This window comes from Myotis nattereri (assembly GCF_964212035.1).
Source record: "Myotis nattereri genome assembly, chromosome: 2".
Lineage (NCBI taxonomy): Eukaryota > Metazoa > Chordata > Mammalia > Chiroptera > Vespertilionidae > Myotis > Myotis nattereri.
In genome coordinates, this window is record NC_138076.1 from 82,271,320 (window position 1) to 82,298,962 (window position 27,643).

At 41.2% G+C, this 27,643-nt stretch overlaps 1 protein-coding gene across 2 annotated transcripts in view; it reads left to right on the forward strand.

Annotated features, from left to right (window-relative positions):
- The window catches only part of NAA16 (N-alpha-acetyltransferase 16, NatA auxiliary subunit), an 88,269-nt gene that overhangs the window by 15,748 nt on the left and 44,878 nt on the right, over positions 1-27,643 (forward strand). The window contains exons 6-9 of one of the 2 annotated variants that reach the window (XM_081083776.1): positions 7,530-7,683; positions 13,442-13,561; positions 14,870-14,896; positions 16,566-16,661. In XM_081083776.1, the coding sequence (XP_080939902.1) occupies positions 7,530-7,683; positions 13,442-13,561; positions 14,870-14,896; positions 16,566-16,661 (397 nt within the window). The remainder of the gene's footprint in view (positions 1-7,529; positions 7,684-13,441; positions 13,562-14,869; positions 14,897-16,565; positions 16,662-27,643) is intronic. The other variant, XM_081083777.1, reaches the window with a different exon arrangement.

Genomic DNA, 27,643 nt, shown 5'->3' on the forward strand with positions numbered 1-27,643 from the left:
TATACCAGGGGTGGGCAAACTTTTTGACTCGAGGGCCACAATGGGTTCTTAAACTGGACCGGAGGGCCGGAACAAAAGCATGGATGGAGTGTTTGTGTGAACTAATATAAATTCAAAGTAGAAATCATTACATAAAAGAGTACGGTCTTTTATTTCAGTAGTTTTATTCATTTCAAACGGGCCGGATCCGGCCCGCGGGCTGTAGTTTGCCCACGGCTGCTCTATGCACTGGGCCAAACCGGCTAGGGCTCTGTAGCAGATTTAACACACTCTTACAGGCCAGTGTTCTAATGTGTGTGCTAAGCTATGCCTCAGCCATGTACATTTGTGTACTCTTGGTGACTGGTGAATGCACTCATTTATTAGACCTATTCAGTAATTAAAAGTTACAGTAATACATGTAGAAAACTCTTCTGTGAAATTAAGCTTTTCATACATACTTAATTTTAATTACACACACGTGTCTACATAAGTAAAAACAGCTAAACTAATTTGTCAAATTTTTAATGTATGCATTCAGAAAAATCACATGTTTATATAACGGACTTTTGGTTTTAATGGACACCCCCTTGCCTGAATTAGTCTATTATATTGAGGCTTTACTGTATTATGGTAAATGAAATAAGCCAGTCAGAGCAAGACAAATATCATATGATTTCACTTATATGTGGAATCTAATGAACAAAATAAACAAAATAGAAACAGACTTCTAGATACAGAGAACAGACTGATAGCTGTCAGAACATAGGGGGATTGGATTGGGTGAAAAGTGAAGAGATTGCCCTAACCGGTTTGGCTCAGTGGATAGAGCGTCAGCCTGCGGACTCAAGGGTCCCAGGTTCGATTCTGGTCAAGGGCATGTACCTTCGTTGCGGGCACTTCCCCAGTAGGGAGTGTGCAGGAGGCAGCTGATCGATGTTTCTCTCTCATCGATGTTTCTAACTCTCTATCCATCTCTCTTCCTCTCTGTAAAAAATCAATAAAATATATATATATATATATATATATATATATATATATAAAGAAAAGTGAAGAGATTAAGCAGTACAAATTGGTAGTTGCAGAATAGCTACAGAGATGTGGATTGTAGCATGGAGGATGTGATCAGTAATGTCAAGATAACAGGGTATGGCGCCAGGTAGATGCTAGGGGCAGCAGGGAGGAACACTAGAGTATATAGTTTAATGGCTACTTTGCTATACGCCTGAAACTGGTGTGGAAGGGTATTGAATGTAAACTGTGGTTGGAAAAAAACCCCAGAATTCTTTTTTATGTTATATTTATTTTTTTTCCAGCTTATACAAAGTGGATGTAGAAGCATAAACATAGTACATTTCTACCATCTTCCAGAAAAATATAACCAATATATACAATTATTGTATTAAAAATACAAAAGGGATACAGACTCCATCAGTGTCTTTCTAAAAGATATACAGGTACAAGTAGTATCAAAAGTATGAGGAAATCACCAGTTAATTGTACATTCTGCACGTGACATCACAGAGCAAACTGAGATTAGCAGTCCTATGTTCTACACTTACTTAATGCTTAGATAACATTTGTGCAGCTTGTGGTAGAGTTAGATTTCTGTCTTCCTATATATATGCATTTGAGGTTCATAGTCTATATAATACAACTGGCAAAGAATGCATATATTACATATAAAATTACAAATGCTTAATTAACAATGTAATATATAAGCAAGTAGACATATGCCATGAGACAGAAGAGAATTCTATCTAATAAAAGCCTAATATGCTAAGTGTCCGGTCATCCAGTCGGCCATTCAACCAATCAAAGCATAATATGCTAATGATATGCTAAGGCCACTCAACCTCTTGCTATGATGTGCACTGATCAGCAGGGCGCAGACGCTCTGACCGGTAGGTTAGCTTGCTGCTGGGGTCTGGCCGATCGGGACTGAGCAAGACTGGCCAGACACGCCCTGGAGCCCTCCTGTGGTCCCTCCCCGGCTGGCCAACCTCCTGCGTCCTTCCCTGGCCCTGATCGTGCACTGGTGGGGTCTCTCGGCCTGGCCTGCACCTTCTTGCAATGTGGGCTGAGGGGATTTCCCCCCCCCCCCCTCCAGCCCTGAGTGCATGAATTTTGTGCACTGGGCCTCTAGTTATTAAATAAAGCACTGGCATAGTTTGATATAGTAAAAACAAACTGCATTTCGGCTCTTTTTAAAATTTGAATCTAGCCCTAACTGGTTTGGCTCAGTGGGTAGAGCATTGTCCTGTGGACTGAAAGGTCCCAGGTTCGATTCCAGTCAAGGGCATGTACCTTGGTTGTGGGAATATCCCCAGTAGGGGGTGTGCAGGAGGCAGCTGATCGATTTTTCTCTCTCATCGATGATTCTCTCTCTCTATCCCTCTCCCTTCCTCTCTGTAAAAAAAAAAAAAATCAATAAAATATATTTAAAAAAAATTTGAATCTATTTACATTTCTCTACTGATCTACATGACCAGCTGAATTTAATGGGGGAAAAAATCCAAGACTAGCAGTTCCTCACATTTGAGTACTACTTGGATTGGCAGCCTTCACTTTTCCAGAGTCTGTGCAGAAACAACACAAAAATAGAGTGGAGCGGTCATTTTAGTCGTTATAGGGTTAATAGCAGCTGTGAGCAGGTGATTGCTACACTTAGGCCTTCTCTATCCACCCCATGTCCATTAAACCACTTCCAGGTTAGTCTTTGGCGACTAACCCCCCTGGCGAAGGCTGGCATATCTCACCAGGTTTGGGATCTTTTGATCTTTGATCACGGTCAAGGATTGTTTATTCCCTAATGCCAATTCAGTAAAGGGAGGCTGTCTTGAAAAATGGCTGACAATAGCTCCAACATCCCAAGCTGCTTCCATTGCAATGCTATCCAGTTATAAACATTTCTCTTGAAAAACAAAAAAATCCCTAAAACGAGATGAACAAAAATAAAAAATATATAATTAAAAAAAAAGGGGTGGGATTCAGAATTCTTTCTTTTAAAATTTTTTATTTATTGATTTTAGGAAGACTGAGAGAGACAGGCATCAATTTTTTCCACTTATTTATGCATTGACCAGAGGCCTGGTGCATGAAATTTGTCCATGGGTAGGGTTCCCTAGGCCTGGCCGGCGATCAGGGCTGATCTGTGAGTCGACCGGCGGGGTGATTGGGGGGCTCCCTCTGGCACCTGCCTTGGCTGGCCTGGTGCCTGTGGGCTGGGGGCAGCTCCTGCGTTGAGCGTCTGCTTCCTGGTGGTCAGTGCGCATCATAGCGACCGGTCATTCCTCCAGTTGTTCCACTGTTGGGTCGATTTGCATATTAGGCTTTTATATAGAACTAGAGGCCCAGTGCACAAAATTCGTGCTTGTGTGTGTGTGTGTGTGTGTGTGTGTGTGTGTGTCCCTCAGCCCAGCCTGCACCCTCTCCAATCTGGGACCCCGGTGGGATCGGGCCTAAACGGGCAGTCGGACATCCCTCTCCCAATCCAGGACTGCTGGCTCCCAACCGCTAGCCTGCCTGCCTGCCTGATTGCCTCTAACTGCTTCTGCCTGCCAGCCTGATCACCCCCTAACTACTCTCCTGCCAGCCTGATTGACACCTAACTGCTCCCCTGCTGGCCCGATTGTCCCTAACTGCCCTCCCCTGCCAGCCTGGTTGCCCCTAACTGTCCTCCCCTGCAGGCCTGGTCACCCCTAACTGCCCTCCCCTGCCAGCCTGGTCCCTGCCAACTCCCCTTCCCTGCAGCCTTTGTCCCTCCCAACTACCCTCCCTTGCAGGCCTGGTCTCCCCCAACACCCCTCCCCTGCTGTCCTGATCACCCATAGCTGCCCTTCCCTGCTGGCCATCTTGTGTCCACATGGGGGCGGCCATCTTGTGAGTTGGAGTGATGGTCAGTTTGCACATTACCTCTTTATTAGATAGGATTAGTTGATTTTTGTATATGCCCTGACCAGGGATCGAATCTGCAACCTTGGCATATTGGGATGGTGATCTAACCAACTGAGCTAACTGTCCAGAATTTTTAATGCAAAATAAATAATATAAAAATGTTTGTACACTTTAATTTCAACAATATTCAAATGACAAAGGAAAGACTGTAAAGAAATGAAAGTTTTTTGACTAAGAATTGTTTCTCTAATATATATTGCTTTATACTTGATGTAAACAATAAATACATTTTAACTTGTAAAATACAAAAGAACGAAAATATACACATGAAATTAAATAATTAACATTATTCATATCACTCCAGATTTTGTTATTTTTTAAAGGAATGAAATTACAGAAATAGCTAAAGTTCTCCCATGTGCCTCCCTAGAGGTAGCCACTATTCTGAAATTGGTATGTCATTCCAGTGCATTTACATTATGTATAAGTTCAAAAAAGTTAGTATTATTTTGTATACTTAAAAATCTGTATGGATGATATGCAGGTTTTTTTCATTCAACTTTTCTTGATGTCTGTATTGATACATGTAGGGCTAGTTTACCCATTTTTAACTGTTGTTTGGAGTTTCATTATATGAGTAAGCCATAGTTTATCCATTCTACTTTGCCTCTGTTGAAAAACAGTGCTGTAATGAAGATTCTTGTCTGCTGTTTCATGAGCCACATTTGTGAGTTTCTCTTCAGTGTACACCTAAAACTGGAATTGTAGAGTTGTAGCTGTGTGTATGCCCTTGACCGGAATCGAACCTGGGACCCTTCAGTCTGCAGGCCAATGCTCTATCCACTGAGCCAAACCGGTTAGGGCATAACAAAAATGGTAACATAATAGAGCCACTGTTATTTTTCCACTTGATTTATTTGGGAGTGTCTTCCCTTTCAGTACATAAAGGGCATACTTATATTTTCATAACTACACTTTAGTCCATGTCCGGAAGTACCATAACATTTTTTGTTGTTGTTAATCCTCAACCGAGAATATTTTTTCCATTGATTTTTTTTAAAAACAAATCTTCATTGTTGAGAGTATTACATATGTCCCTTCCCCCCGCCTCATTGCCGTCCCCCCCCCAAGCCTTCACTACCAATCGTCTCTGTCCTTGGGTTATGCATATATGCATATGAGTTCATTGGTTGATCTCTTCCCCGCCCCCCCACACTCTCTCCTGCCTTCCCTCTGTGGTTTGACAGTCTGTTTGACGTTTCTATGTCTCTGGGTCTGATGTGAGAGAGACACTTTGATTGCTTCCTTCATGCTCCCTGACTGGGGCCGGGGATTGAACCTGCAACTCTTTGTTGCTTGGGCTGACGCTGTAACCACTGAGATACACCAGCCAGGGCTTCATTTAACTTTTTAATAAACTGCCCAATTGTTTTCCTGAAGCATTTTGTATTCCCTCCAATAATGTATGAGGGTTCCAATTTCTACTCATCCGCAGCACCAGTTATTGTCTAATTTTTTTTTATTGTCTGATTTTTTGATGTATTGTAACTGAAATCTGAATTCTGCCTGCAGCAATGAAAGCCAAACTTGTGAGACAGGTGCTGGCATCTTGAGAAGATGGGGGACTCTCCCCAGTCCTCAAAAACCCATCTTAAGATCTTGTTGCAGGCAGAGGTTTTCAAAAGGAGGGAGAAGGAAAGCAGAACAGAGATCAGGGGGAGGGGCTGTAGATAGCAGGCAGTGTCCTTGCTGGTCCTGATATGGATTTTTAACTCAGCATCCTTGAGTTGGCCATCTGGTTTTTTTTGTCAGTGAATTGCTGTGTCTGGGCAGTTGGCATTAACCAGAGCCTTGAAGGTCAGGCTGCTCCTTAGGTTCACACAGGAACTGAAACTGCTGGATTGTGAAGTATACTAAAAAAAACCTTTTGACATGTAAGCTCTAGTTTTGAGAAAAATCAGGGGTTAGAGTAACAAGCTGGGTTTAACATTTGCTAAGATTAATATGGGTAGCTTTCTATAAGTATAGCTTATTCATTTCCTGTTACAGTTTCCTAACAACTAATGATATTGACCATTTTATTATGCTCTTATTAGCCATTTATATTTCTTCTTTGATGAAATATCTATTCAAATTTTGTGCCCATTTTTAAATTGGGTTATTTGTCTTACAACTGAGTTGTAAGAGTACTTTATATATTCTTAATACAAGCTCCTTATCAGGTATATTATTTGGAAATATTTTCTCCCAATCTGTAGCTTGTATTTTCATGTTATTAATGGTGTCTTCTGAAGGAGAAAAATTTTTTAATTTTGATGAAGTCCAGTTTATTAATTTTTTTCTTTTATACATGGGGTCACAAAGAATTTTTTCTTCTATTATAAGATTTCTTTTATACTTTTATTGCTTACATTTAGGTGTATGATCCATTTTGAGTTAATTTTTGTGTATGGTATGAATTATGAGTCTAAGGTCTTTCCTTGCATACTTAATTTAATTGTTCCACTATTATTTGTGAGAAGACTACTCTTCCTTCATTGAATTGCCTTGGCACCTTTGTGAAAAATCAGTTGACAAGAATATACTAGCTTATTTTTGGACCTTTTATTCTGTTCCACTGATCTGTATAGGTATCCTTGTGCCAGCGCCACACTGCATTAATTTTTGTAGCTTTGTAGTAAGTTTGAGATGTGAAACACATGTCCTCCTACTTTGTTCTTTTTCAAATTTTTTTTGCCATGTAGGGTTTTTTTTTAATTTCCATTTGAATTTTAGGATTAGCTTATAAATTTCTGTAAAAGGCTTGCTGTGAGTTTGGTAGGGATTGCATTGAATTTATAGATCAATTTGGAATTGCCATCAAAACATTGAGTATTCTGATCCATTACTGTGGAGTGTACTATCTCACCATTTATTTAGGTTTGTCTGTAATTTCTCAGCATATTTTGTAGTCTTCAGTATATAGATCTTATTTCTTTACTTTAAAAATTTTTTAAATTTATTTCAGAGAGGAAGGGAGAGAGAGAGTTAGAAACATGAATGATGAGAGAGAATCATTGATCAACTGACTCCTGCACGCCCCTTCCGGGGATCGAGCCCGAAACCTTGGCATGTGCCGTGACCAGAAATCAAACTGTGACCTCCTGGTTCATAGGTCGACGCTCAACCACTGAGCCCTACCCACGGTGGAGGGTGCAGGGTGTTTAGATCTTGTTTCTTAAATTTATTTCTAAATATCTTGTTCTTTTTGGTGCTGTTGTGAATGAAATTATTTAATTTTCAGGTTGTTACTATAATATAGAGATATAATTGATTTTGTATATTGATTTTTTCTGTCATCTTGCCTAACTCCTTGATGAGTTCTAGTAGGTTTTTTAATGTAGATTCCTTAGGATTTTAACCAATTTTTATACTTTTTTGGGTGTATAGGACCTGTTCCATTTGCTCTATACCAGAGTCCTACCCCTTTACTAGTATTTATTTTAAAGAATGTATTAATCTTTGCTATTAATTACTCTTCTGTTTATAATTGTTCATGGGTTGCTTTTTTAAATCTGTGTGAATTGCTTTCCTTAGAAAGCAGTGAAATTAAAGATCTGAAATTGCTTTCTGTAATTATATAAACATGATAATTTGGTCCTTTCTATTTTTAGGTTCCTCTCAACAAAATTGACTATGAATATAGTGAACTGATATTATACCAGAATCAAGTGATGCGAGAAGCAGATCTATTTCAGGAATCTTTAGAACATATAGAAACATATGAAAAACAAATATGTGATAAACTTTCAGTGGAAGAAATTAAAGGTTAGTTGACCTGCCTTTTCTTTTTAATTAAAGAAAAGAACTAAAACTATACTTTATTCTGTCTTAACACTTAAATAAGATTTATGTTTTAGGTAATATTCTATACACTTATTATTGTGATGTAATTGTTATATTCACTTCAGCGTTTGGTGACTGAGGAACAGAGAGTTAAGTGACTTGCCCGAAGTCACACAGCTAGGTAAGCTGGGTATAGTGCTGTATATGAGGCCAAGAAGTTTGACTTCAGATTTCATTTTCTTAAGCAGAACATTATACTACCTTTATATTTTACCCCTCTATATTTGTATGTCTATATCTTTATCTGTATCTATTCATGTATAGTAAAATATAATGAGAATAATAATTGATACTTGGGATTATCAGGAAGTCAAGTATCATTATGGGCTAATTAGGAAGGCAGGGTCCTGATAGTTTGTTAAAAACATTCATCAAAGGGTTAGCCACATTTTTTCTTAACAAAGCTTTGTTCATCAATTACTCATTTCATTAATACTGTATTAAATAGAATGTCCAACTAAAATCATTAGTTTAAAATTAAAGTTCGTATAGTTGTAGGACTTTTAAAACTTAATAAAAGCTAACATTTATTTACTTTTCCTGTGTTTTAGGGCATGGTAATTGCTTAAACTGCTTAATTTCACTTAAATATTTAGCACCTCTAACATGGGTACTATTTACTATCTCCATTTTATAGCTGAGGAAACTAAGGTTAAGAGATATTAAGGAGTTGTCCAGAGTCACCCCACCTTTTAGGTTCTAGAGTTAATTTCTTTTCTTTCTTTCCTTTTTTTTTTTTGGTTAATCCTCACTTGGTATTTTTCCATTAATTTTTAGGGAGAGTGGGAGAGAGAGGGAAAGACAGAGAGAAACATCGATGTGAAAGAAACACATCGATTGGTTGCCTCCTGCTTGCACCCTGACCAGGACCTAGGCCAGGGAGGAGCCTGCAACCAAGGTATGTGCCCTTGACCAGAATCGAACTCAGGATCCTTTGGTCTGCAGGCCTGCACTCTATCCACTGAGCTAAACTGGCTAGGGAGGTAGAGTTAATTTCTAAGCACATCTTTTTGACTTCAGAGCCCTTATTCTAAAATGTTTTTTTTTAATAGACTAGTTTTAGTTTTTACAGCAAAATCAAGTTGAAGGTACAGAGATTTCCCATATACTGTATTTCCCTACTCATGCATAGTCTCCTCCACTATAAATATCCTCCTCCAGAGTGGCATATTTATTATAATTTTTTAAAGTACATTTTAACTTTAAAAAATATTTTTATTGATTTCAGAGAGGATGGGAGAGGGAGCGAGAGGAGAGAGAGAAACATCAATGGTGAGAGAAAATCACTGATTGGCTGCCTCCTGCACATCCCCTACTGGGGATTGAGCCCACAACCTGGACATGTGCCCCTGACCAGAATTGAACCCAGGATCCTTCAGTCTGTGGGCTGACGCTCTATTCATTGAGCCAAACCAGCTAGGGCTATGTATTACAATTAATGAACCTACAGTAACACATCATTACCACCTGAAGTCTATAAAGTTGACATTTTTGTTAGTTCTTGGTGTTGCACACTCTCTTGGTTTTGACAAATGTATAGTAACATGCAGCCACCATTATAGTATCATATGGAGTACTAGTTTCATCGCCCTAAAAATCCTCTGTGCTCTCCCTATTCATTTCCCCTTGCCCCCATCCCTGGCAACCACTGATCCTTTTACTGTCTCCATAGTTATGCCTTTTCCAGAATGTCATGTATTTGGAATTATGCAGTATGTAGCCTTTTGAGATTGACTTTTCTCACTTAGTAATATGCATTTAAGTTTTCTTCATGTCTTTTCATGAGCCCTTACTTTTAACTGCTGTATTTGACACTTGTTAATATATAGCAACTGACTGACTTAGTTTTTATTGTAAATAGTACTAATATCAGTATTGACTACAATGCTATTTTTCATACTATTGGTAAAATGTGGATAAATAATATTCTGGTTTCTTTCTTATTCTATTACCTGTAATTGATGGGAGAAAATAAAAGGCAATTATTTTTATGTTCTGATGTATTGCTATTTCCTGATTAAATCTCAACTCTTAGGTTGCTTTTTCTGTTTCTCTGTCTTTGTCTTATAGCATTACTAGGGAATGCAGGGATTAAAAAGTAGATATGCGCCAGAACCGGTTTGGCTCAGTGGATGGAGCGTTGGCCTGTGGACTCAGGGTTCCCGGGTTCGATTCCGGTCAAGGGCATGTACCTTGGTTGCGGGCACATCCCCAGTGGGGGCCATGCAGGAGGCAGCTGATCAATGTTTCTCTCTCATTGATGTTTCTGGCTCTCTATCCCTCTCCCTTCCTCTTTGTAAAAAATCAATGAAATATATTTTTAAAAAAAAAAGTAGATATGCTATAGTATGGTCAATTCTGGTTTAAAAAATCTGCAAATTGCAGCATATATTGGTAATGTGGGTCATTTGGGGGTCATCAATTTTAATATAAAGCCGATATTTTGTATTGCTTATAGAGACAGGATATGTTATTTTTATTTTTTCAGTGAAGTTTGCAGACCCAGAGATTTTGATATTTATACATTTATGTCTTTTGTATCCACTAGTATATTAAAATAATTTTAAGAACTGTTAAAGTTAGAGATTTTTATTTTTAAAAAATGCAAGTGTACTTATTTGTCCCATATAATCCTATAGTAATAACCTTTACTGTATAGTAGTAACAGATAATAAAATGTTTGGACTTGAAGAATAGTGTCAACAGGGTAAAAATTAGACTGACCAGAAGTTAATTCTGGAGGAATGGGGCATGTTTATAGTTTTAAGTAGCAAATGTTTACATGTATTCACTTTGTGCCAGGCATTGTGCTAAACCATTTTAAGTAAATTATTTCCTTTGATTATCACAGAAGTGGATTAAGGTAGTTGATATATTAGAGGCAAGGAAATGGACATTGGAAGTTTGTAACTTGTTCAGAGCTAGAAATTGGTAACATTAGTAATTACATCTAGTTAGTTTTACTATACCCTCTTGGTTTTGACAAATGTATAACATGCAGCTTGAATAATATATATCATATATAAGTAGTAAAATAATAGTATATAATCACTACTGTTATATGCTGCCTTCTCTAAGATGATGAAAGCTGAAATAGTATGACTTAAAGACATTTCAGAGGATTATTTGTTTGAAGTGGATTATTTGGGGAATGGGAAATTTTAGGGATGGGAAGTTGGGGTATTTCTTTTTGAGAATCTTCCGTTTATCTTAGACTCGGTGTGCTTTCTGTTATGTTTGAAAAGTTTAGATCTTCATTCCCCATGCCCCCTTTCAACTTGTGTAGCTTCTTGAAAGCCACATAAAAATTGAACCTTGTAGGTGTCCAACATGTGAACATGGTTTGTGTGGTTTCTTGCTGTGAAGTGGGGTTTAGTGTTACTTTTTACAAGTTGATTCAAATTTTAGTGACCTGGAAAGGAAATTAAGAGCATTGAATGAAGAATTGCTTAATATATGAACTTATCAGGAAAAGTACATTTAAATTGTGCAGTAGGAAGATAGGGATATTTCATTAGAATTCATTAACAATCCTATCTAATAAAAGAGTAATATGCAAATTAACCACCACAACCTCACTCCATCACAAAGATGGTGGCGGCCACGGAGCTGGAGCGAGCAGGAGGCTTGGGTCGCCCTAGTGATGGAGGAAGTCAAACTTCCCGCCTGCCCTTGCCGGACCTGAGCTCCGCTTAAGGCTACAAAGTTTCAATTATAGAAGATAAATAAATCCCAGATACCTGCGGAATTCCAGCCTGCGTGGCCTCCTCTCAAGGAGGGGCTGGGGGTGTGGCCAGCCTGAAAACAGTCCTCAGCCCCTCACCCAGGCTGGCCACACTCCCATGGGGTGAGGGTCCCCACTGGGGGGCTTGGCCTACCTGCAAACAGCCATCAGCCCCTCACCCAGGCTGGCCAGGCACCCCAGTGGGGACCCTCACCCTGAAGGGGGTGTGACCAGCCTGAAAATGGCCTCAGCCCCTCATGCAGGCTGGCCAGGCACCCCAGCGGGACCCCCACCCTGATCCGGGACTCCCTTCAGGGCAAACCAGCCAGCCCCCACCCGTGCACCAGGCCTCTATCCTATATAGTAAAAGGGTAATATGCAAACTGACCCTAACAGCAGAAAGACTGGGAATGACTGGTCACTATGACACACACTGACCATCACGGGGCAGATGCTCAATGCAGGAGCTACCCTCTGGTGGTCATTGCGCTCCCACATGGGGGAGCTTGCTCAGCCACAAGCCAGGCTGATGGCTGCCAGTACAGCAGTGGTGGTGGGATCCTCTCCCACCTCCTCAGCAGTGCTGAGGATGTCCGACTGCAGCTTAGGCCTGCTCCCCGCTGGCAAGTGGACATCCCCCGAGGGCTGCCAGGCTGCCAGAGGAATGTCTGATTGCCATCTTAGGCCAAATCCCCCAGGGAGCAGGCCTAAGCCAGCAGGTGGTCATCCCCCAAGGAGTCCCAGACTGCGAGAGGGCACAGGCCGCGCTGAGGGACCCCCTCCCCCCGAGTGCACAAATTTTTGTGCACCGGGCCTCTAGTCTCTATTTATAAAAGCCTAAGTGACCATTATAACTGGTCAACCGGTTGCTCTGATGTGCACTGATCACCAGGGGGCAGATGCTCAATGCAGGAGCTGCCCCCTGGTGGTCAGTGTGCCCCCATGGCCACCCTCCTGTGGCCCCCCCACCCCCCCACCAGCCACCCTCCTGCGGGCCCCCCCCCCCGCCGGCCAGCCCCCCCAATAGGCCCCAATTGGGGGACTCGCCAGCCAACATCCTGGGGTCCCTGCCCCCGGCTACCTGGCCCCTTGATAGACCTCGGTCACTGGCCAGCTGAGAGACCCCCACCCATGCACGAATTTGTGCACCAGGCCATTAGTCTTATGAAGGGTATGTAAAATACGCGTAATGCAGACTTTTACTAACAAATTAATATTCTACATGTGTATTTGGGATATTGTAGGGAGCCAAAAGTGAATCTATTTATATAAAAGCCTAAGTGACTGATTGTACATATGTCTGACCAACCGACTGGCCGGTACATATAACATACACTGGCAGTCTGACCGACTGACTGGCCGGTACATATGACGCGTGCTGGCAACCTATATATATAAAAGCCTAAGCGACTGGACGACCAGACAACCGGCTGGTAGCTGTGACATGCACTGACCACCAGGGACAGACACTCAACATAGGAGCTGCCCCCTGGTGGTCAGTGCGCTCCCATAGCCAACCTCCCACGGCCAGCCAACCTCCCGTGTTCCCTCCCCCTGGCTGGCCAATCTCCCATGGCCCATCCTCCCAGCTGGCCAACCTTTTGTGGCCCCTCTCCTGGCCAACTTCCTGTGGCCCCTCTCCTGGCCAACCTCCCGTGGCCATGATCGGCCCCGATTGCAGGCCAGGCTGAGGGACCTCACCCATGCATGAATTTGCGCACTGGGCCTCTAGTGTTAGTTTAGTAGAATGTGTAAATGAAGGTTCGTTTCTGAAGGCAAGCTGTAAATTAATCTATGTTTAGTTATATATAAACTGCAATCTACCCCAGAGGGAGGCACATACAGTCCTGTCTTCCATAAATATCTACTATGCTAATAATGTTTAGTGAAATCTCTGGGATCAGAAAGGTATTTAATGTTTAAGTTAAATGATTGTGACTTTAAACTTAATTTTAGGGGAAATGCTGTTGAAATTGGGAAGATTAAAAGAAGCCAGTGAAGTATTCAAAAATCTGATTGATCGGAATGCGGAAAATTGGTGTTATTATGAAGGCTTGGAAAAAGCTCTGCAACTTAGTATGTACTGATTTTTCTTTTCTACCTTCTTTTAACTATTGTTTGAAGTACGTATAATAAAATATAAAATTGTAATAATATTTGAAGACATATATTTCTTGCCCTAGAATTCATTTTTCCATGTAGGAAAATTATTGGAGTGAAGATGAATTAAAATATTTATACTTACGTGGTAAATGTGTACAGGTACAGGTAATGATAATGTTACCTATTTAGACAGAGAGATGGGAAAGATAATGAGTGTTCTCTTTCTGGAAAGTGTCAATTATTTAATATTTTTAAAGAATTAGAGGTCTGCCCTGGCTGGTTTGGCTCAGTGCATAAAGCGTTGGCCTGAGGACTGAAGGGTCCCAGGTTCGATTCTGGTCAAGGGCACATGCCTGGGTTGCGGGCTTGATCCCCAGTAGGGGGCTTGCAGGCGGCAGCCAATCAATGATTCTCTCTCATCATTGATGTTTCTGTCTCTCTCCCCCCCTCCCTTCCTCTCTGTCTGAAATCAATAAAAATATATTTAAAATAAAAAAGAATTAGAGGTCTGTTATCCTCAATCTCTAAATAACAGTTGGGATAAAGAAATTTTGATGAGAGTATATGGTATATAACATTGGCATGAAAATTGTTCTCTGAATTTCAGACTAGGTTAATTTGTGTGGAATAAAATGTTATACATCTTTTTAAATTATATAACCTTGACCCTTTTCAGAAATCTAGAGTCATAGTTTAAATTTTCCCTAATACTTTCATAATTAAATGTTGTTAGCAATTAAAATTTCTAAAATCCTGTTATTTATGGATAAATATATGACTGAAATAATTATGAAAGTATGGTTCAGGGGTGTTGAAAGAGCAGAATTTTTAAATTTAATAAGTAGAGTAAATAGGCAGCTACCCGTATTCATTTACAGTAGTATGAACCATGAGAAAAGTTTATTTGTTATGTCCTAATTATTTTTATAAATTAATTCAGGTTTTCTGCTTGTATTTAAAATTTAATGTCACAATTACTAAAGTATTTTTAAATGTTTCTTAAAAAATGGTGGAAATTTAAATATTGGTTAGTTCAATCTGGTTTTTTTATTATTTTTATTAAAAATAGGACAGAAGACATGTCTGAAAGTTGGAAATGTGAGATAACTATGATTTTTCTTTAAACTACCAGTTACTGACATGTAGTTAATAATACAGATTATTTAAAACTACAGATTATTTACATGTTTTAGTAAAATGAATATATTCTGTATTTCAGAATCCATACTTAAACTAAAATGTCTTGATTATAAAACTAATAGCATTACTTTATCTTTTTAGGTTCCTTAGGACCTTTTCTCCCCCATGGTAAGTTCTGGAGCTCCAACCTGTGACTTGAAATAGGGCATTGAAATGGTTCGGTTTTGTCTTAATGGTATTTCAACTATATTTATAACACTTGTTATATCTGGGATAGTGGAAAAAATTCTTTTATGCTTACAACTTAAAAATATCATTTTCTAACATTAGGCCTACTTATAAGAACTGCCTTTTAAAAATACAAACAAACAAACAAACGAAAAGCCCGCAATAGTCTTCATGTGAATTTTAGTGGAAGGGTGCTTGATATTTCATGAAGTTTCCAAATCGCTAACAGAATCTAAAAATTATTTTTCACATATCCCACTTCCAAAAATCTAGCCACATTGGAGCTCCAAAACATATTATTGGGGGAATGAAGAAGTCTTAAAAAAAAGCAAACAAATATAGTGTTTATAGTCATGATTGTGAAACTACATTTATTATGGAAATACTTTGATTACTAACACTAAGAGTTATTCTTAAAATAATTGTATTTCTGTGGTCTGAATTAAAATCCCCTTAAATCTTATAGTTTAAAAGAGGTTTGTTTGCTTTTTCTGAAAATTCTGCTGTCAATTGGCTTATTGCTTATGTAAAATAATGCATGCAATCTATCTTTGTAAATTATGCAGGATATTGTTTTAGAATAACAAACCAGATACAGATTATAACCTGCAAATTTTTGTTGTAGAGTATCATATAGATTATATTAGATGTATAGCCTCTGTTTAGTACTATAAAATTAGGTGGTCTTGGGAGGGAAGATACAACTTTCTATTAGAAGTATATTTTATATTAGTATTCGAAGTATATCATTGTATTTGGGAGAAATGATATTACTACTTTAAATAATCTGTACTAATGGGGTTCTTTATAATGGAGTTTCATTGAACATTTTAAGTGTCTGTCTTAGAAATTTAGTTCTTTTTACATACAAAACATTTACATTCAAGATCTTAAAACTGTTGCTTCTCTTAAGCCTAATCAATGGATATTATACTTGTAGACTTCTGTGGGCTAGTGAGCTCATGTAAGATACGTTATAAAGCAGCGATTTTTAAACTTTTTCATCTCGTGGCACACATAATTACTAAAAATTTGTGGCACACCAAAACATAGATTATATTTTTTGCCAATTTGACCAAAAAAATAGGTATAATTTTGATTCATTCATATTGGACGGCTATTGTTGTGTTGGCTATTGTCATTTTTCTTTTTGACAGTCTACGGGAAAATAGGTCAGTGCCCCTGACTAAATAGTCAGGTATTGCATGTTTTAAAAATTCTTGCGGCACACTAGTGTGCGTCTTCTTGCACTCTGGTTTAAAATCTCTGTTATAAAGGAATGTTTTCTTTTTCATGGGATGTACATTAAGGAATACAAGGCAAATGTAGTTTATCTTAAGTATTTGCATCTTCTGTGTATATGATTTGAGTTGCATATACAATCTGTTTTACTAAAAAAAGTTTTGGATTTCTCCAGAGATTGGGTTTAAAATGGTTATTTTCTAATTGCATTATTTCACCACCACATACTTTTTAATGTGATTCTTACAAAAATTGAGAGTAGCTTTAATATTGTTAATTTAATCTCATAATTTTTAAAGTTTATTAGTGTTTTATGATAGATACAAGTTTTGATGCTTTGAATCTCACACATGTTTATTGATAATAGGCACTTTAGAAGAGAGGCTTCAGATTTATGAAGAAATTAGTAAGCAGCACCCCAGAGCAATTTTACCTAGAAGATTGCCTTTGAATCTTGTCCCAGGTAATATTAGGATATCTTTGTAACACTAATAATTATTTGTTAAAATTCCTCAGCACTATTTACATTTTACATCTGTATCATTCTTGGGGGTGGGAGTGGTCAGTTATGAATTTATTATGCATTTGTTAATAAGAGTGTACAATGTATAGCTATATGTAGGTTTTATGTATCAGAAATTATATAAAATTATTTTTCTTATGTGACTTTAAAAATTAAATGCCATTTTAGAAGGTAAATGAAATTCCCTGGAGTTGATGACAAATTTTATATGAGGTGTTATGATTTAAGTGGTAGAAATTTTGAAGTTTTGGATAATTTCAGAAGATAAATTCAAAGAAAGAATTGTGAGCTTTGTACCCACCGTGTTCAAGATAAGAATATCACCATTCCTATTGAAGGTCTTCTTTCCTCAGATTTGACCTCTTTCCTGAAAGTTGGTTTTATCATGCCATTGTTTTTATAGAGCTCTATATATTTTATATGCCCAGAAAGAAAATCCTCCAAAAGCCCTGCTTTTGTACTTATTATAAATTGAAGTACAATGGTTTGTATTCTGTGATTTGCTTTTATTGAACAACTAGTGACCCAGCGCATGAAATTGCGCGACACCGGGGACCCTAGACCCCGTCATGCTGTGGGACTCTCTCAAGTCCCACCGCTCCAGGGGACCCAGAGTCAAGTCCCTGCCCACCTGCGCGCACCTCACCATGCACGCAGCCCTGCCTACACACGCGTGCCTCGCCGCACTGCGTATGCAGCCTCCTGGTGACCGGTCTTTGGTTGTTACGTTGTTAGGGCCACTGGGATTTTATAATATAGACTAGAGGCCCGGTGTGTGAAATTCGTGCACTTGGGAGTGGGGGTTCCCTCAGCCCAGCCTGCCCCTCTCACAGTCTGGGAGCCCTCAGTGGATGTCCTACTGATGGCCACAGTCTGGCAGCAGAGGCTCGGAGCAGGCATCCCGTGTGTGTGTGCGCACATGTGCGTGTGTACGTGTGTGTGTCTGCTGGGGCCTGCCCCCAGCCACGCCACATAGGCTTGAAGCAGTTGCCGTGTGCATGTGTGTGTGTGTGTCCCCACTGGGGGTCTGCCCCCAGCCACATTGGAGGCTCAGAGCAGGCACTGTGTGTGTGCGTGTGTGCGTGTCAGGCTGGCGGGTGACTTAAGGTCCACACCATGGAGACTTGGAGCAGGAGCCCCTCTGTATTGATCTCTCAGGCTCCTGGCCTCCACTGCATATTGTACTCTCCATTGAGCTATGGCTAGGTTGGGGGTGCTGCTTGCAAGCCAGGCTTTCCTGCTCCAGGATCACCATGGCGACGAGGGAGCAGGCCCAGCTTAGAGCTGCCCTCAGACTGGGCTTGCTCTCCTGCTCCCGGAACCCCATGGCATACGGGGAGCAGGCCCAGCTGTGGGCTGCCCGCAGGCCGGGCTTTCCTGCTCCCGGATCAGGCACAGCTGGGGGCTGCCTACAGGCCGCACTTTTCTACTTACCGATGGCCGGATCACCACAGTGACCCATAGCCCAGCGGGACTTTCCTGCTCTCCAATAGTCATAGGGTCCCGGCTGGGGGTGGGGCTTAGCAGTGTGGGGCTTAGGCGGCACGGGGGTCCCAGCTGGGGGCTCAGGTGGCACATAGGGGTCCCGGCTGGGGGGCGGGGCTTATGCCCCACTGCCCAGGGCTGCACATGGGGCCTGGATGGCAGCTCGCGCTGTCCTGCCCTGCCTGTAGTATAGGATAGAGGCCTGGTGCACGGGTAGGGGCTGGCTGATTTGCCCTGAAGTGTGTCCCGGATCAGGGTGGGGGTCCCGCTTGGGTGCCTGGCCAGCCTGGATGACGGGCTGATGGCTGTTTTTAGGCTGCCCGCACCCCCTTTAGGGTGGGGGTCCCCACTGGGGTGCCTGGCCAGTCTGGATGAGGGGCTGAGGGCCGTTTTCAGGCTGGCGAGTGACTTAAGCTCCCAGCCTCTCCTTTTTTTTCTTTTTTTATTCTGGGATTTATTTACTTTCTATGGCTGTCACTGGAGCTGAGAGCTGGCTTTAGCTCTGAGGCCGGCTCCAGCTTGAGGCCTCGGCTGCTGAAAGCAGATATCTAGGCTTTGTTTAGTTTCTATTATTGAAACTCTGTCACCATCACTGCCGCTCTAAGCCCGCTGCCGGCTGAAAGCAGCTGTCTGGAGCTTGTTTAGCTTCTATAATTGCAATATTGTTGCATCCGGAATTCAGAGCTGGGCTGCCGCAGGCAGGGAACCTTGGCTTCCTCCGTCACTGGAGCAAGCAAGCCTCCTGTTCGCTTCAGCTGCCTGGCTGCCAGCCACCATCTTGGTTGGCAGTTAATTTGCATATCCTGCTGATTAGCCAATGGGAAGCATTCGGGGGTATGGTCAATTTGCATCTTTCTCTTTTATTAGTATAAACTAGAGGCTTGGTGCACAAAAATTTGTGCACTCAGGGGGCAGGGGGGTCCTTCAGCCCGGCCTGTGTCTTCTCGCAGTCTGGGACCTCTCAGGAGATAACTACCTGCTGGCTTAGGCCTGCTCCCGGGTGGCAGAGTGCAGGCCCAATCCCTAGGTGCAGCCCCTGGTCGGGCTCAGAGTAGGGCCGATTGGGGAGTTGGGGCGCCGCCCCCTGTCATGCACAGAGCAGGGGATTGAGGAGCTCCCCCCTGTCACTCACAGAGTAGAGCTGATAGGGGAGTTGGGGCACCACCCCCTGTCACACACAGAGCAGGGCGGATCAGGGTGTTGGGGCGCCGCACCCTGTCACACTCAGGGAAGGGCCGATGGGGAGGTTATGGCTCTACCCCGTCACACACAGAGCAGGGCCCGTGAGGGGGTGGGGGTGTTGGGGCGCCGCACCCTGTCACACAAAGAGCAGGGTCGATCAGGGGGTTGGGGCACCGCACCCTGTCACACACAGAGCAGGGCCGATCAGGGGGTTGGGGCACCGCACCCTGTCACACACAGAGCCGCAGGGCGATAACGGGGTTGAGGAGCTCCCCCCTATCAGGCACAGAGCAGGGCTGATCAGGGGGTTGGGGCGCCTTCCCCTGTCACGAACAGAGCAGGGCGGATAGGGAGGTTGTGGCCCCGACTCCTGTCACACACAGAGCCCCAGGTCAATGAGGGGGTTTGGGTGCTGCCCCCGTCACGCTGATCCCGGTGCCTGGAGGCCTCACGGCTCCGCTGATCCTGGTGCTGGGAGGCATATTACCCTTTTACTATATAGGATAGAGGCCTGGTGCACAGGTGGGGGCTGGCTGGTTTGCCCTGAAGGGTGTCCTGGATCAGGGTGGGGGTCCCCACTGGGGTGCCTGGCCAGCCTGGATGAGGGGATGATGGCTGTTTGCAGCTGGTCATACACCCTTCAGGTTGGGGGTCCCCACTGTGGTGCCTGGCCAGTCTGGGTGAGGGACTGAGGGCTGTTTTCAGGCTGGCAGGTGACTGAAGCTCCCAACCGCTCCTTTTTTCCTTTATTTTCTTTTTTTATTCTGGGCCAGCTTTAGCTCTGAGGCTTGGCTCCCACTTTTAGGCCTCGGCTGCTGAAAGCAGGTATCTGGTTTGTTTGGTTTCTATAATCGAAACACTGTTTCAACTCCAGCTCTGAGATCCCGGCTGGCTGAAAGCAGGTTTCTGGGGTTTTGTTTAGCTTCTATATTTGTAACAATGTTTCAAACTGCAAGTTCAGAGGCCGGCAGCGGCAGGCAGGGAGCGTTGGAGTCCTCCGTCACTGAAGCAAGTATGCCTCCTGTTCGCTTCAAGCTGCCTGGCTGCCGGTCTCCATCTTGGCTGGCAGTTAATTTGCATATCGCCCTGATTAGCCAATGGGAAGGGTAGCGGAGGTATGGCTAATTACCATGTTTCTCTTTTATTAGATAGGATAGTATATTAGCGACCTTGATTCAGGTTGTTGCATGTAGGTAAACTCATTCACATTTGGGCTGTATAGTAGGTAAAAAGTACATTAGCTCTTTACATAATTGATATCTTTTTGATGACTTTACAAAAAAATTTGCCTTTTTAAAATATGTTTATTTTTAGTGGAAGTGTTATAGGTTATGAGTTATTTATTGGAACTTCTGGCATGTCCTTTGATACAAGCCAGATCCTAGGAAGCTAACTTAAACATATTCTAGGCCTGGGTTAAGGAGGGAGTATATTTTCTAATGAATTCTACTTTATAGGGGAAATATTTGTTTAAATAATTGGGCTATAATTTTATTTTTATTAAAAAATTCACAAAAAAATAAAATAAAATAAAAATTTCATGAAATTAAAAGCATTTTAGTTGAATGACTTACAAAATATATGAAATGCTTCTTTTAAATGTATTGGTTTAGACAGTAGACATCAATATATTAAAATATTTCCACTAGTACATTTCAGTTCCACAAATGATAAATAATATTCTTCTAATACTCTTTTTAATTTTGTATTTGTAACATACTGAGAGCAAATTTTCCTAATGTTTTCCAAGGAGCATTAAATCCAAGTGGATATTAGTAGGTTTTGGGGGCTTGGGGGGCAGTGCTGGTGTTTTGGGATGTTCTTCAGTCAAGTGAGTTTGGGAAACTGGGTGAAACACAGCAGTCAGGCCGAAACCGGTTTTGCTCAGTGGATAGAGCGCCGGCCTGCGGACTGAGAGGTCCTGGGATCGATTCCGGTCAAGGGCATGTACCTGCGTTGCGGGCACATCCCCAGTAGGAGATGTGCAGGAGGCAGCTGATCGATGTTTCTCTCTCATCGATGTTTTTAACTCTCTATGTCTCTCCCTTCTCTGTAAAAAGTCAATAAAATATAAAAATAAATAAATAAATAAATAAATAAATAAATAAATAAATAAATTCCCTTCCTTTAAAAAAAAAAACAACAAAACACACAGCAGTCAGGTTTCTATAGGACTTAGAACTTACAATGTATGCATTGTGAATTTCCAAGATGCTGTATACTGTGCAGGGAGGAGCATTTTCCTAATAAATTGTTTTATGGAAGATGCTTGGGCTCACATTTCTGTATCTCCTTCAAAAACAAAACAAAACACCTCCTACTGGGGATGTGCCCGCAACCAAGGTACATGCCCTTGACCAGAATCGAACCTGGGACCTTTCAGTCCACAGTCCGACGCTGTATCCACTGAGCCAAACTGGTTAGCACAAGAGAAAATCATTTATCAGCTGACTCCTGCACGCCCCCTACTGGTAACAACTGTTGTCTCTAGGGAAGATTCCAGTCAAGGGCATGTACCTTGGTTGCGGGCACATCCCCAGTAGGAGGTGTGCAGGAGGCAGCTGATCGATGTTTCTCTCTCATCGATGTTTCTAACTCTCTATCCCTCTCCTTTCCTCTTTGTTAAAAATCAATAAAATATATATTTAAAAAATGATTTTCTCTCAGCATTGATGTTTCTATCTCTCTCTCCCTCTCCCTTCCTCTCTCAAATCAATAATGATAGTCATAAAAAAAGAGAGAGAGAATGCAAGGTGAAACTTTTGAAAAAGGCTTTCCAGTTTTTAAATATGAAGGCTTAGTACATACAGAATAGTGAACAGAGCAGAATTCCTGGGGTTGTTTACTAGCCTAAAATTTTAAGTTCCGTGAAAATAATGGGATATAGCTCCTTTTCAAAGTAATTAGTTTAGTTCATCATGTTTTATTAGTCTTTACTGGCCAAGGTTGGGGAGAGCTGAGGAGATAATCAAGAGTTTAAACATAGAATGCTTGTCAAATGTTGCTCTATTAGTTATTTTTGTTTCATTTATTTATTTCGAGATATAATTGGTATATAATATTGTAGACGTTTAAGGTGTAGAATTATTGATTTGATAAATTTTTATCTTGCAATATTACTACTGTAGTGTTAGCTAACACCTCCATCTGGTCACATAGTTATCTTCTATTTAGTACTGAAAACCGTCTCCATTATTTAGAACTAGAGGCCCAGTGCACGAAATTTGTGCACACGTAGAGTCCCTAGACCTGGCCAGCGATCGGGGCCAATTGGGGCCGTCCAGCTTCCGGCCGGGGTCTCCCTTCGTTCCGCGCCGCCCCCTAGTGTTCAGCACACATCATAGCGAGCAATTGAACTCCTGGTCTCCCAGTTGAACTCATGAGGGGTCAATTTGCATATTAGCCATATATATATATATATATATATATATATATATATATATATATATATATATATAATAACTTTTCAGTGATTCGGATACAGACTGATATTAGTGTTTATGTTAATCATTGTAATAGTGGTTTTGGAGACATCAATTTTTATGGGGATCTATGCTATATATCTAGAGAGAATTGGCATAGCATCTATGTAATCAGATTGTAAGCTATAATACTAAACAGGCCCATGACTGATGGGTGTTTTTCCCCCACAAAAGAAAGACTGGGGTCACTAACAAGTTATTTAAAAATAACTAGGAAAAAAGGGAGATTATTTTGTTGAAAGGTTTTCTTATACCTAAAGCAAAAAATTATGAGATGGGTAATAGTAATTTTTGGATATACTATGTGACTGAGTAATTAAGTAGCTGTCTGTAGGCTTCTTGTTTGGATGATAAATTCATACAGTTTTAAATAAAAGAGTACAAAATTGGCTCTGTCCTCTGGCTACCAAGTTTACTTCCCTAGAGAGAACCGTTGTTACCAGTATATGGTGTGTTCTTCTAGAAATACATTGTGCATATACAAACAAAAATATGTTTGGCAGGTTGATTTATAGCTTTTTTTTCTCCCCTTTTGTACAAAAGTGATAGCAAACAGAATGCTCTGCTCTTGTTTTTGTTTTGTTTTTTTCTCCCGCTTAACTCTGTATCTGGAGTTTAGTTCTCTTTGAGCACATAAGAGCATCCTCATTTTTTTCTCATAGCTGAATAGGTAAATAACAGTTTAATGGGAAAAGAGGCTTTTAATATTGAGGATGATTGGGAGTTGAGTATATTACAGTATCCTATATAATAAAAGGCTAATATGCAAATTGTCCCCTTGACTTGGAGTACAACCAGGGGGCAGGGCGTGCCAACCACCTTCGGCTCCTCCCTTTGCCGGCCCCGCCCCCGATTGGCCCCATCCCAATTGGGGGCGGGGCCAGCCCACCAACCTCTCACATCCCCTTCTCCCGGCTGTCCGGGCCCAATCAGCCCCATTTGGGGTGGGCCACCCTGACCCCACCCATGCACAAATTTGTGCACTGGGCCTTTAGTTTTAAATAAAATCTGCCAGTATAATATGCATAGACGGAGAAATTTAACCAAGAAGTGGAGTTTAGTCTCTGACATGCTTGTTTTTTCAATAGGTGATAGCAAATATGGAAAAAATTATTAACCATACAAATACAGTAGCTGTCAGATATCAAGGCATATAATGATAGACAACATTTATTGATTACTGTATGTCATACACACTGCTTACTGTTATATACTTATTATCTTGTTTGAACCATACAAGAGTACTCTTGAGGCTAGTGGTGGTGGTAAACTCATTTTGCAGTGGAGAAAGTTTTTTAGTGGGCAAGTTATTTGTGGAAAGTCATACAAAATAAGAGGAGGTTAATATTCCTGTAAGCAACAACATCTCTGTCTACCACAATACAATATTTTTAACTTTTGCTTTATATCAGAGGACATGCTGGAAAGATTTGATCTCTGAAATTACTTTTGATTTTTAATGAAGTAATGATGTTTATTTAACCCAAAGAGAAATTTTGTGTTGTCTTGGTAATCTGTGATTTTCAAAAGACCTATGCTTTGTATTTGATCAAATAAAAGATTAGTGATAATCTGAAAACAGTATTTATACTAATTCAAGTTAACAAATGTTGTATGTTTTTACATTCGATAAATTTTCCACTCAGTAAAATTTAAATTTCTCTTTTATATTTTATGACATTTAATTATAATGAGTATACGTATTTTGTTTAGCGCTATTGGTCATAACAAATGGAAATAACCACTTCAGGTTGGTGCTTTTTTTTTTAAAGTGTGATTCGAAAAGAAACCTCTTAAGAGTTCATTTTTTTCAATCTTACTTTCGGTTAAACATTCATGACATACTTGCATTCGTTTTTTTTTTTTTTAATCTTTATTGTTCAGATGATTACAGATGTCCCTCTTCCCTCCCATAGTTCCCTTCCACCCAGTTCCCCCTCCACCCTAGGCCCTCGCCAACCCAATGTCCGCGTCTATAGATACTGCATACATGCATATAAGATCTTTGTCCAATCTCTTCTCGCAGCCCCTCACACCCCTGAGAATTGTCAGTCTGCTCCATTTCTATGCCCCTGATTCTATTAGAATCACCAGTTTATTCTGTTCATCAGATTTTTTTATTCACTTGATTTTTAGATTAACTTATTGATAGATTTGTATTTGTTGTCATTGTGTTCATTATTTTTTATCTTTACCTTTTTCTTCTCAAAGAACACCCTTTTCAGCATTTCATATAATACTGGTTTGCTAAGTGCTGAACTCCGTTAGCTTTTTTTGGTCTGTGAAACTCTTTATTTGACCTTCAATTCGAAATGGTAGCTTTGCTGGGTAGAGTAATCTTGGCTGTAGGTTCTTGCTATTCATCACTTTGAATATTTCTTGCCACTCCCTTCTGGCCTGCATAGATTCTGTTGAGAAATCAACTGACAATCGTATGGGTTCTCCCTTGTAGGTAACTAACTGTTTATCTCTTGCTGCTTTTAATATTCTCTCTTGGCTTTTGCCCTTGGCATTTTAATTATGATGTGTGTTGGTGTAGTCCTCTTTGGATTCCTCTTGTTTGGGGTTCTCTGCGCTTCCTGGATTGGAAGTCTATTTCTTTCACCAGGTAGGGGGGAAAGTTTTCTGTCATTATTTCTTCAAATAGGTTTTCAATATCTTGCTCTCTCTCTTTTTCTGGCACTCCCATAATTTGGATGCTGGTACACTTGAAGTTGTCCCAGAGACTCCTTACACTATCTTCATATTTTTGGATTCTTTTTTCTTTTTGCTCTTCCGGTTGGGTGTTTTTTGCTTCCTCATATTTCAAATCTTTGACTTGATTCTTGGGATCCTCTAGTCTACTGTTGGATCTCAGTATATTATTCTTTATTTCAGTCAGTGTATGCTTAATATCTGACTGTTCCTTTTCCATATTTTTGGCATTCTCACTAAGTTCCTTAGAGGTTTCAAGATTATTGAGTAACCGTATAACTGACACGGTTTGCTTTCCTCCATTTCTTTCATTTGTTACATGTTTCTTTGTTTCCCCATTTTGGCTGCTTCCCTGTGTTTGTTTCTATGTATTGGTTAGCTGCTAAGTCTCCTTGAGTTGGTAGAGTGGCCTTGTGTAGTAGGTGTCCTATAGGGCCCAGTGGCTCAGCTTCCCCAGTCATCTGAGGAGGACACTCTTGGTTCACCCCTTTGTGGGCTGTGTGTACAGTCTTGTAGTTGAGCCTTGATTGCTGTTGTTATCACTGGGAGGAATTGACCTCCAGGCCAGTTGGCTGTGGGGACCAGCTGTGTCTACAATGGAAGAACTGCTGTGCAGGAGACACCTTTATGGGGCAGGACTTGCTTCAGTGGGGCTTTGGTGCTCACTGATTCTGCCCCTTGAATATGTCACTTACGGATGTGAAGAGTTGTAATCTGGTCTAGTCTCACACTGACCACTGGGTACACTGGCTCTTGGATCTCCAAGGAGGTGCAAAGTTAGCTACCCAGCAGGAGCTACAGAGAGATCTGCAGATTCCTCCTCATTGTATGGGGTTTGGAAGTACCCAGATGAGGCCCAGCTGTGAAGCAAGGCAGGCTGGTGCTGGTACGGCCTTGGTCCTTCTTATAATAGCTTTGAGGCTCCCTGACCCAGCTGCAGCTTGTTTGACAGGTTTTAGGCTTAGAAAGGATAGTCCATTTATATGCAAAAGCTGCTGAGCACAGCTTGGATGGGGTTGTAAATTGGTTAGGGCGGAGTCTCGGGGAATCTCCAGGGCGGAGCAAACAGCAATAGCTGCCAGTCAGCCCTTCACCTGGGAGGTCCTAGCACAGGAACATTGACCCCCCCCCCCTCCCCTCCAGCACAGGAACAATGACCGTTGCGAGCACCTCCATCTGGAAGAAAGCTGCCTCTATGTTCCTGTGCTGATGCCGAACAGTCCAGTTTCTCCTGGTATTGTTATTTTATAAGTCAGCAAGCTAAACAGAGGACACCTTATTAAGCCAAATTTTGGAGTCTTTTATTTCGCTGTGGGCTCAGGAATATTGCTTCTCAAATTCTGAGCAAAAACATGGAGGAAGCCCTCCCTTTTTATATTCTCCCAGTCCTTTGTTTCCCAAATATGGAATTATACTTCTGGACCTTTCGCGGGCTTTGCCCTATGTAGATATTTTGCAGGAAGCTTGTAACCTGAGCTGTAACTTGAGCATAGTACATTTCAGATTACTGGAGTATGGGAGTAACCAAGGGACATCAGCGGAGCTGCTTGCCAAGTCACATAGTTGCACTTATTTTTTCTATTATTTAAGCAAGCGTTTACGGAAGCCAAAATAGCAGGGCTAAAATTTCAAACAGCAGTTTTTACAAAATTGAGGTTACTATGCTTCATTCCCCACTGGTTTTATATACATGAGCCAAATCATTGACTCTTGGGGTCCATTGTTGGGGATGGATTTATATCGACCCCTTAGGACCATGAGCTTGATAGAATTAATTCTTCGTTGAATAAAGTTAGTAAAGCAGTTTATGCAATAGAGGCGCAGAGTGAAGACCAGGAGTACATGCGAGAGTCTCAGCTTTTGTGGGTCTGATGAAGAGTTTTGGGTTTTCTATTTTGCTTTAGCCATCTTGAGTCGGGTATGGTGGAGCCACGGCAGGATTCCATTGACCTTTAATGCTGAGGGGTGGTCAGGATATTGGTATACGATCCTTTCCAGGTAGGAGTCAGTCCTTGGGTGGTAAATTTCTTTACCCAAACAGTCACCAGGTTGGAAGGGATAGACCGGATCAGAAGTTGG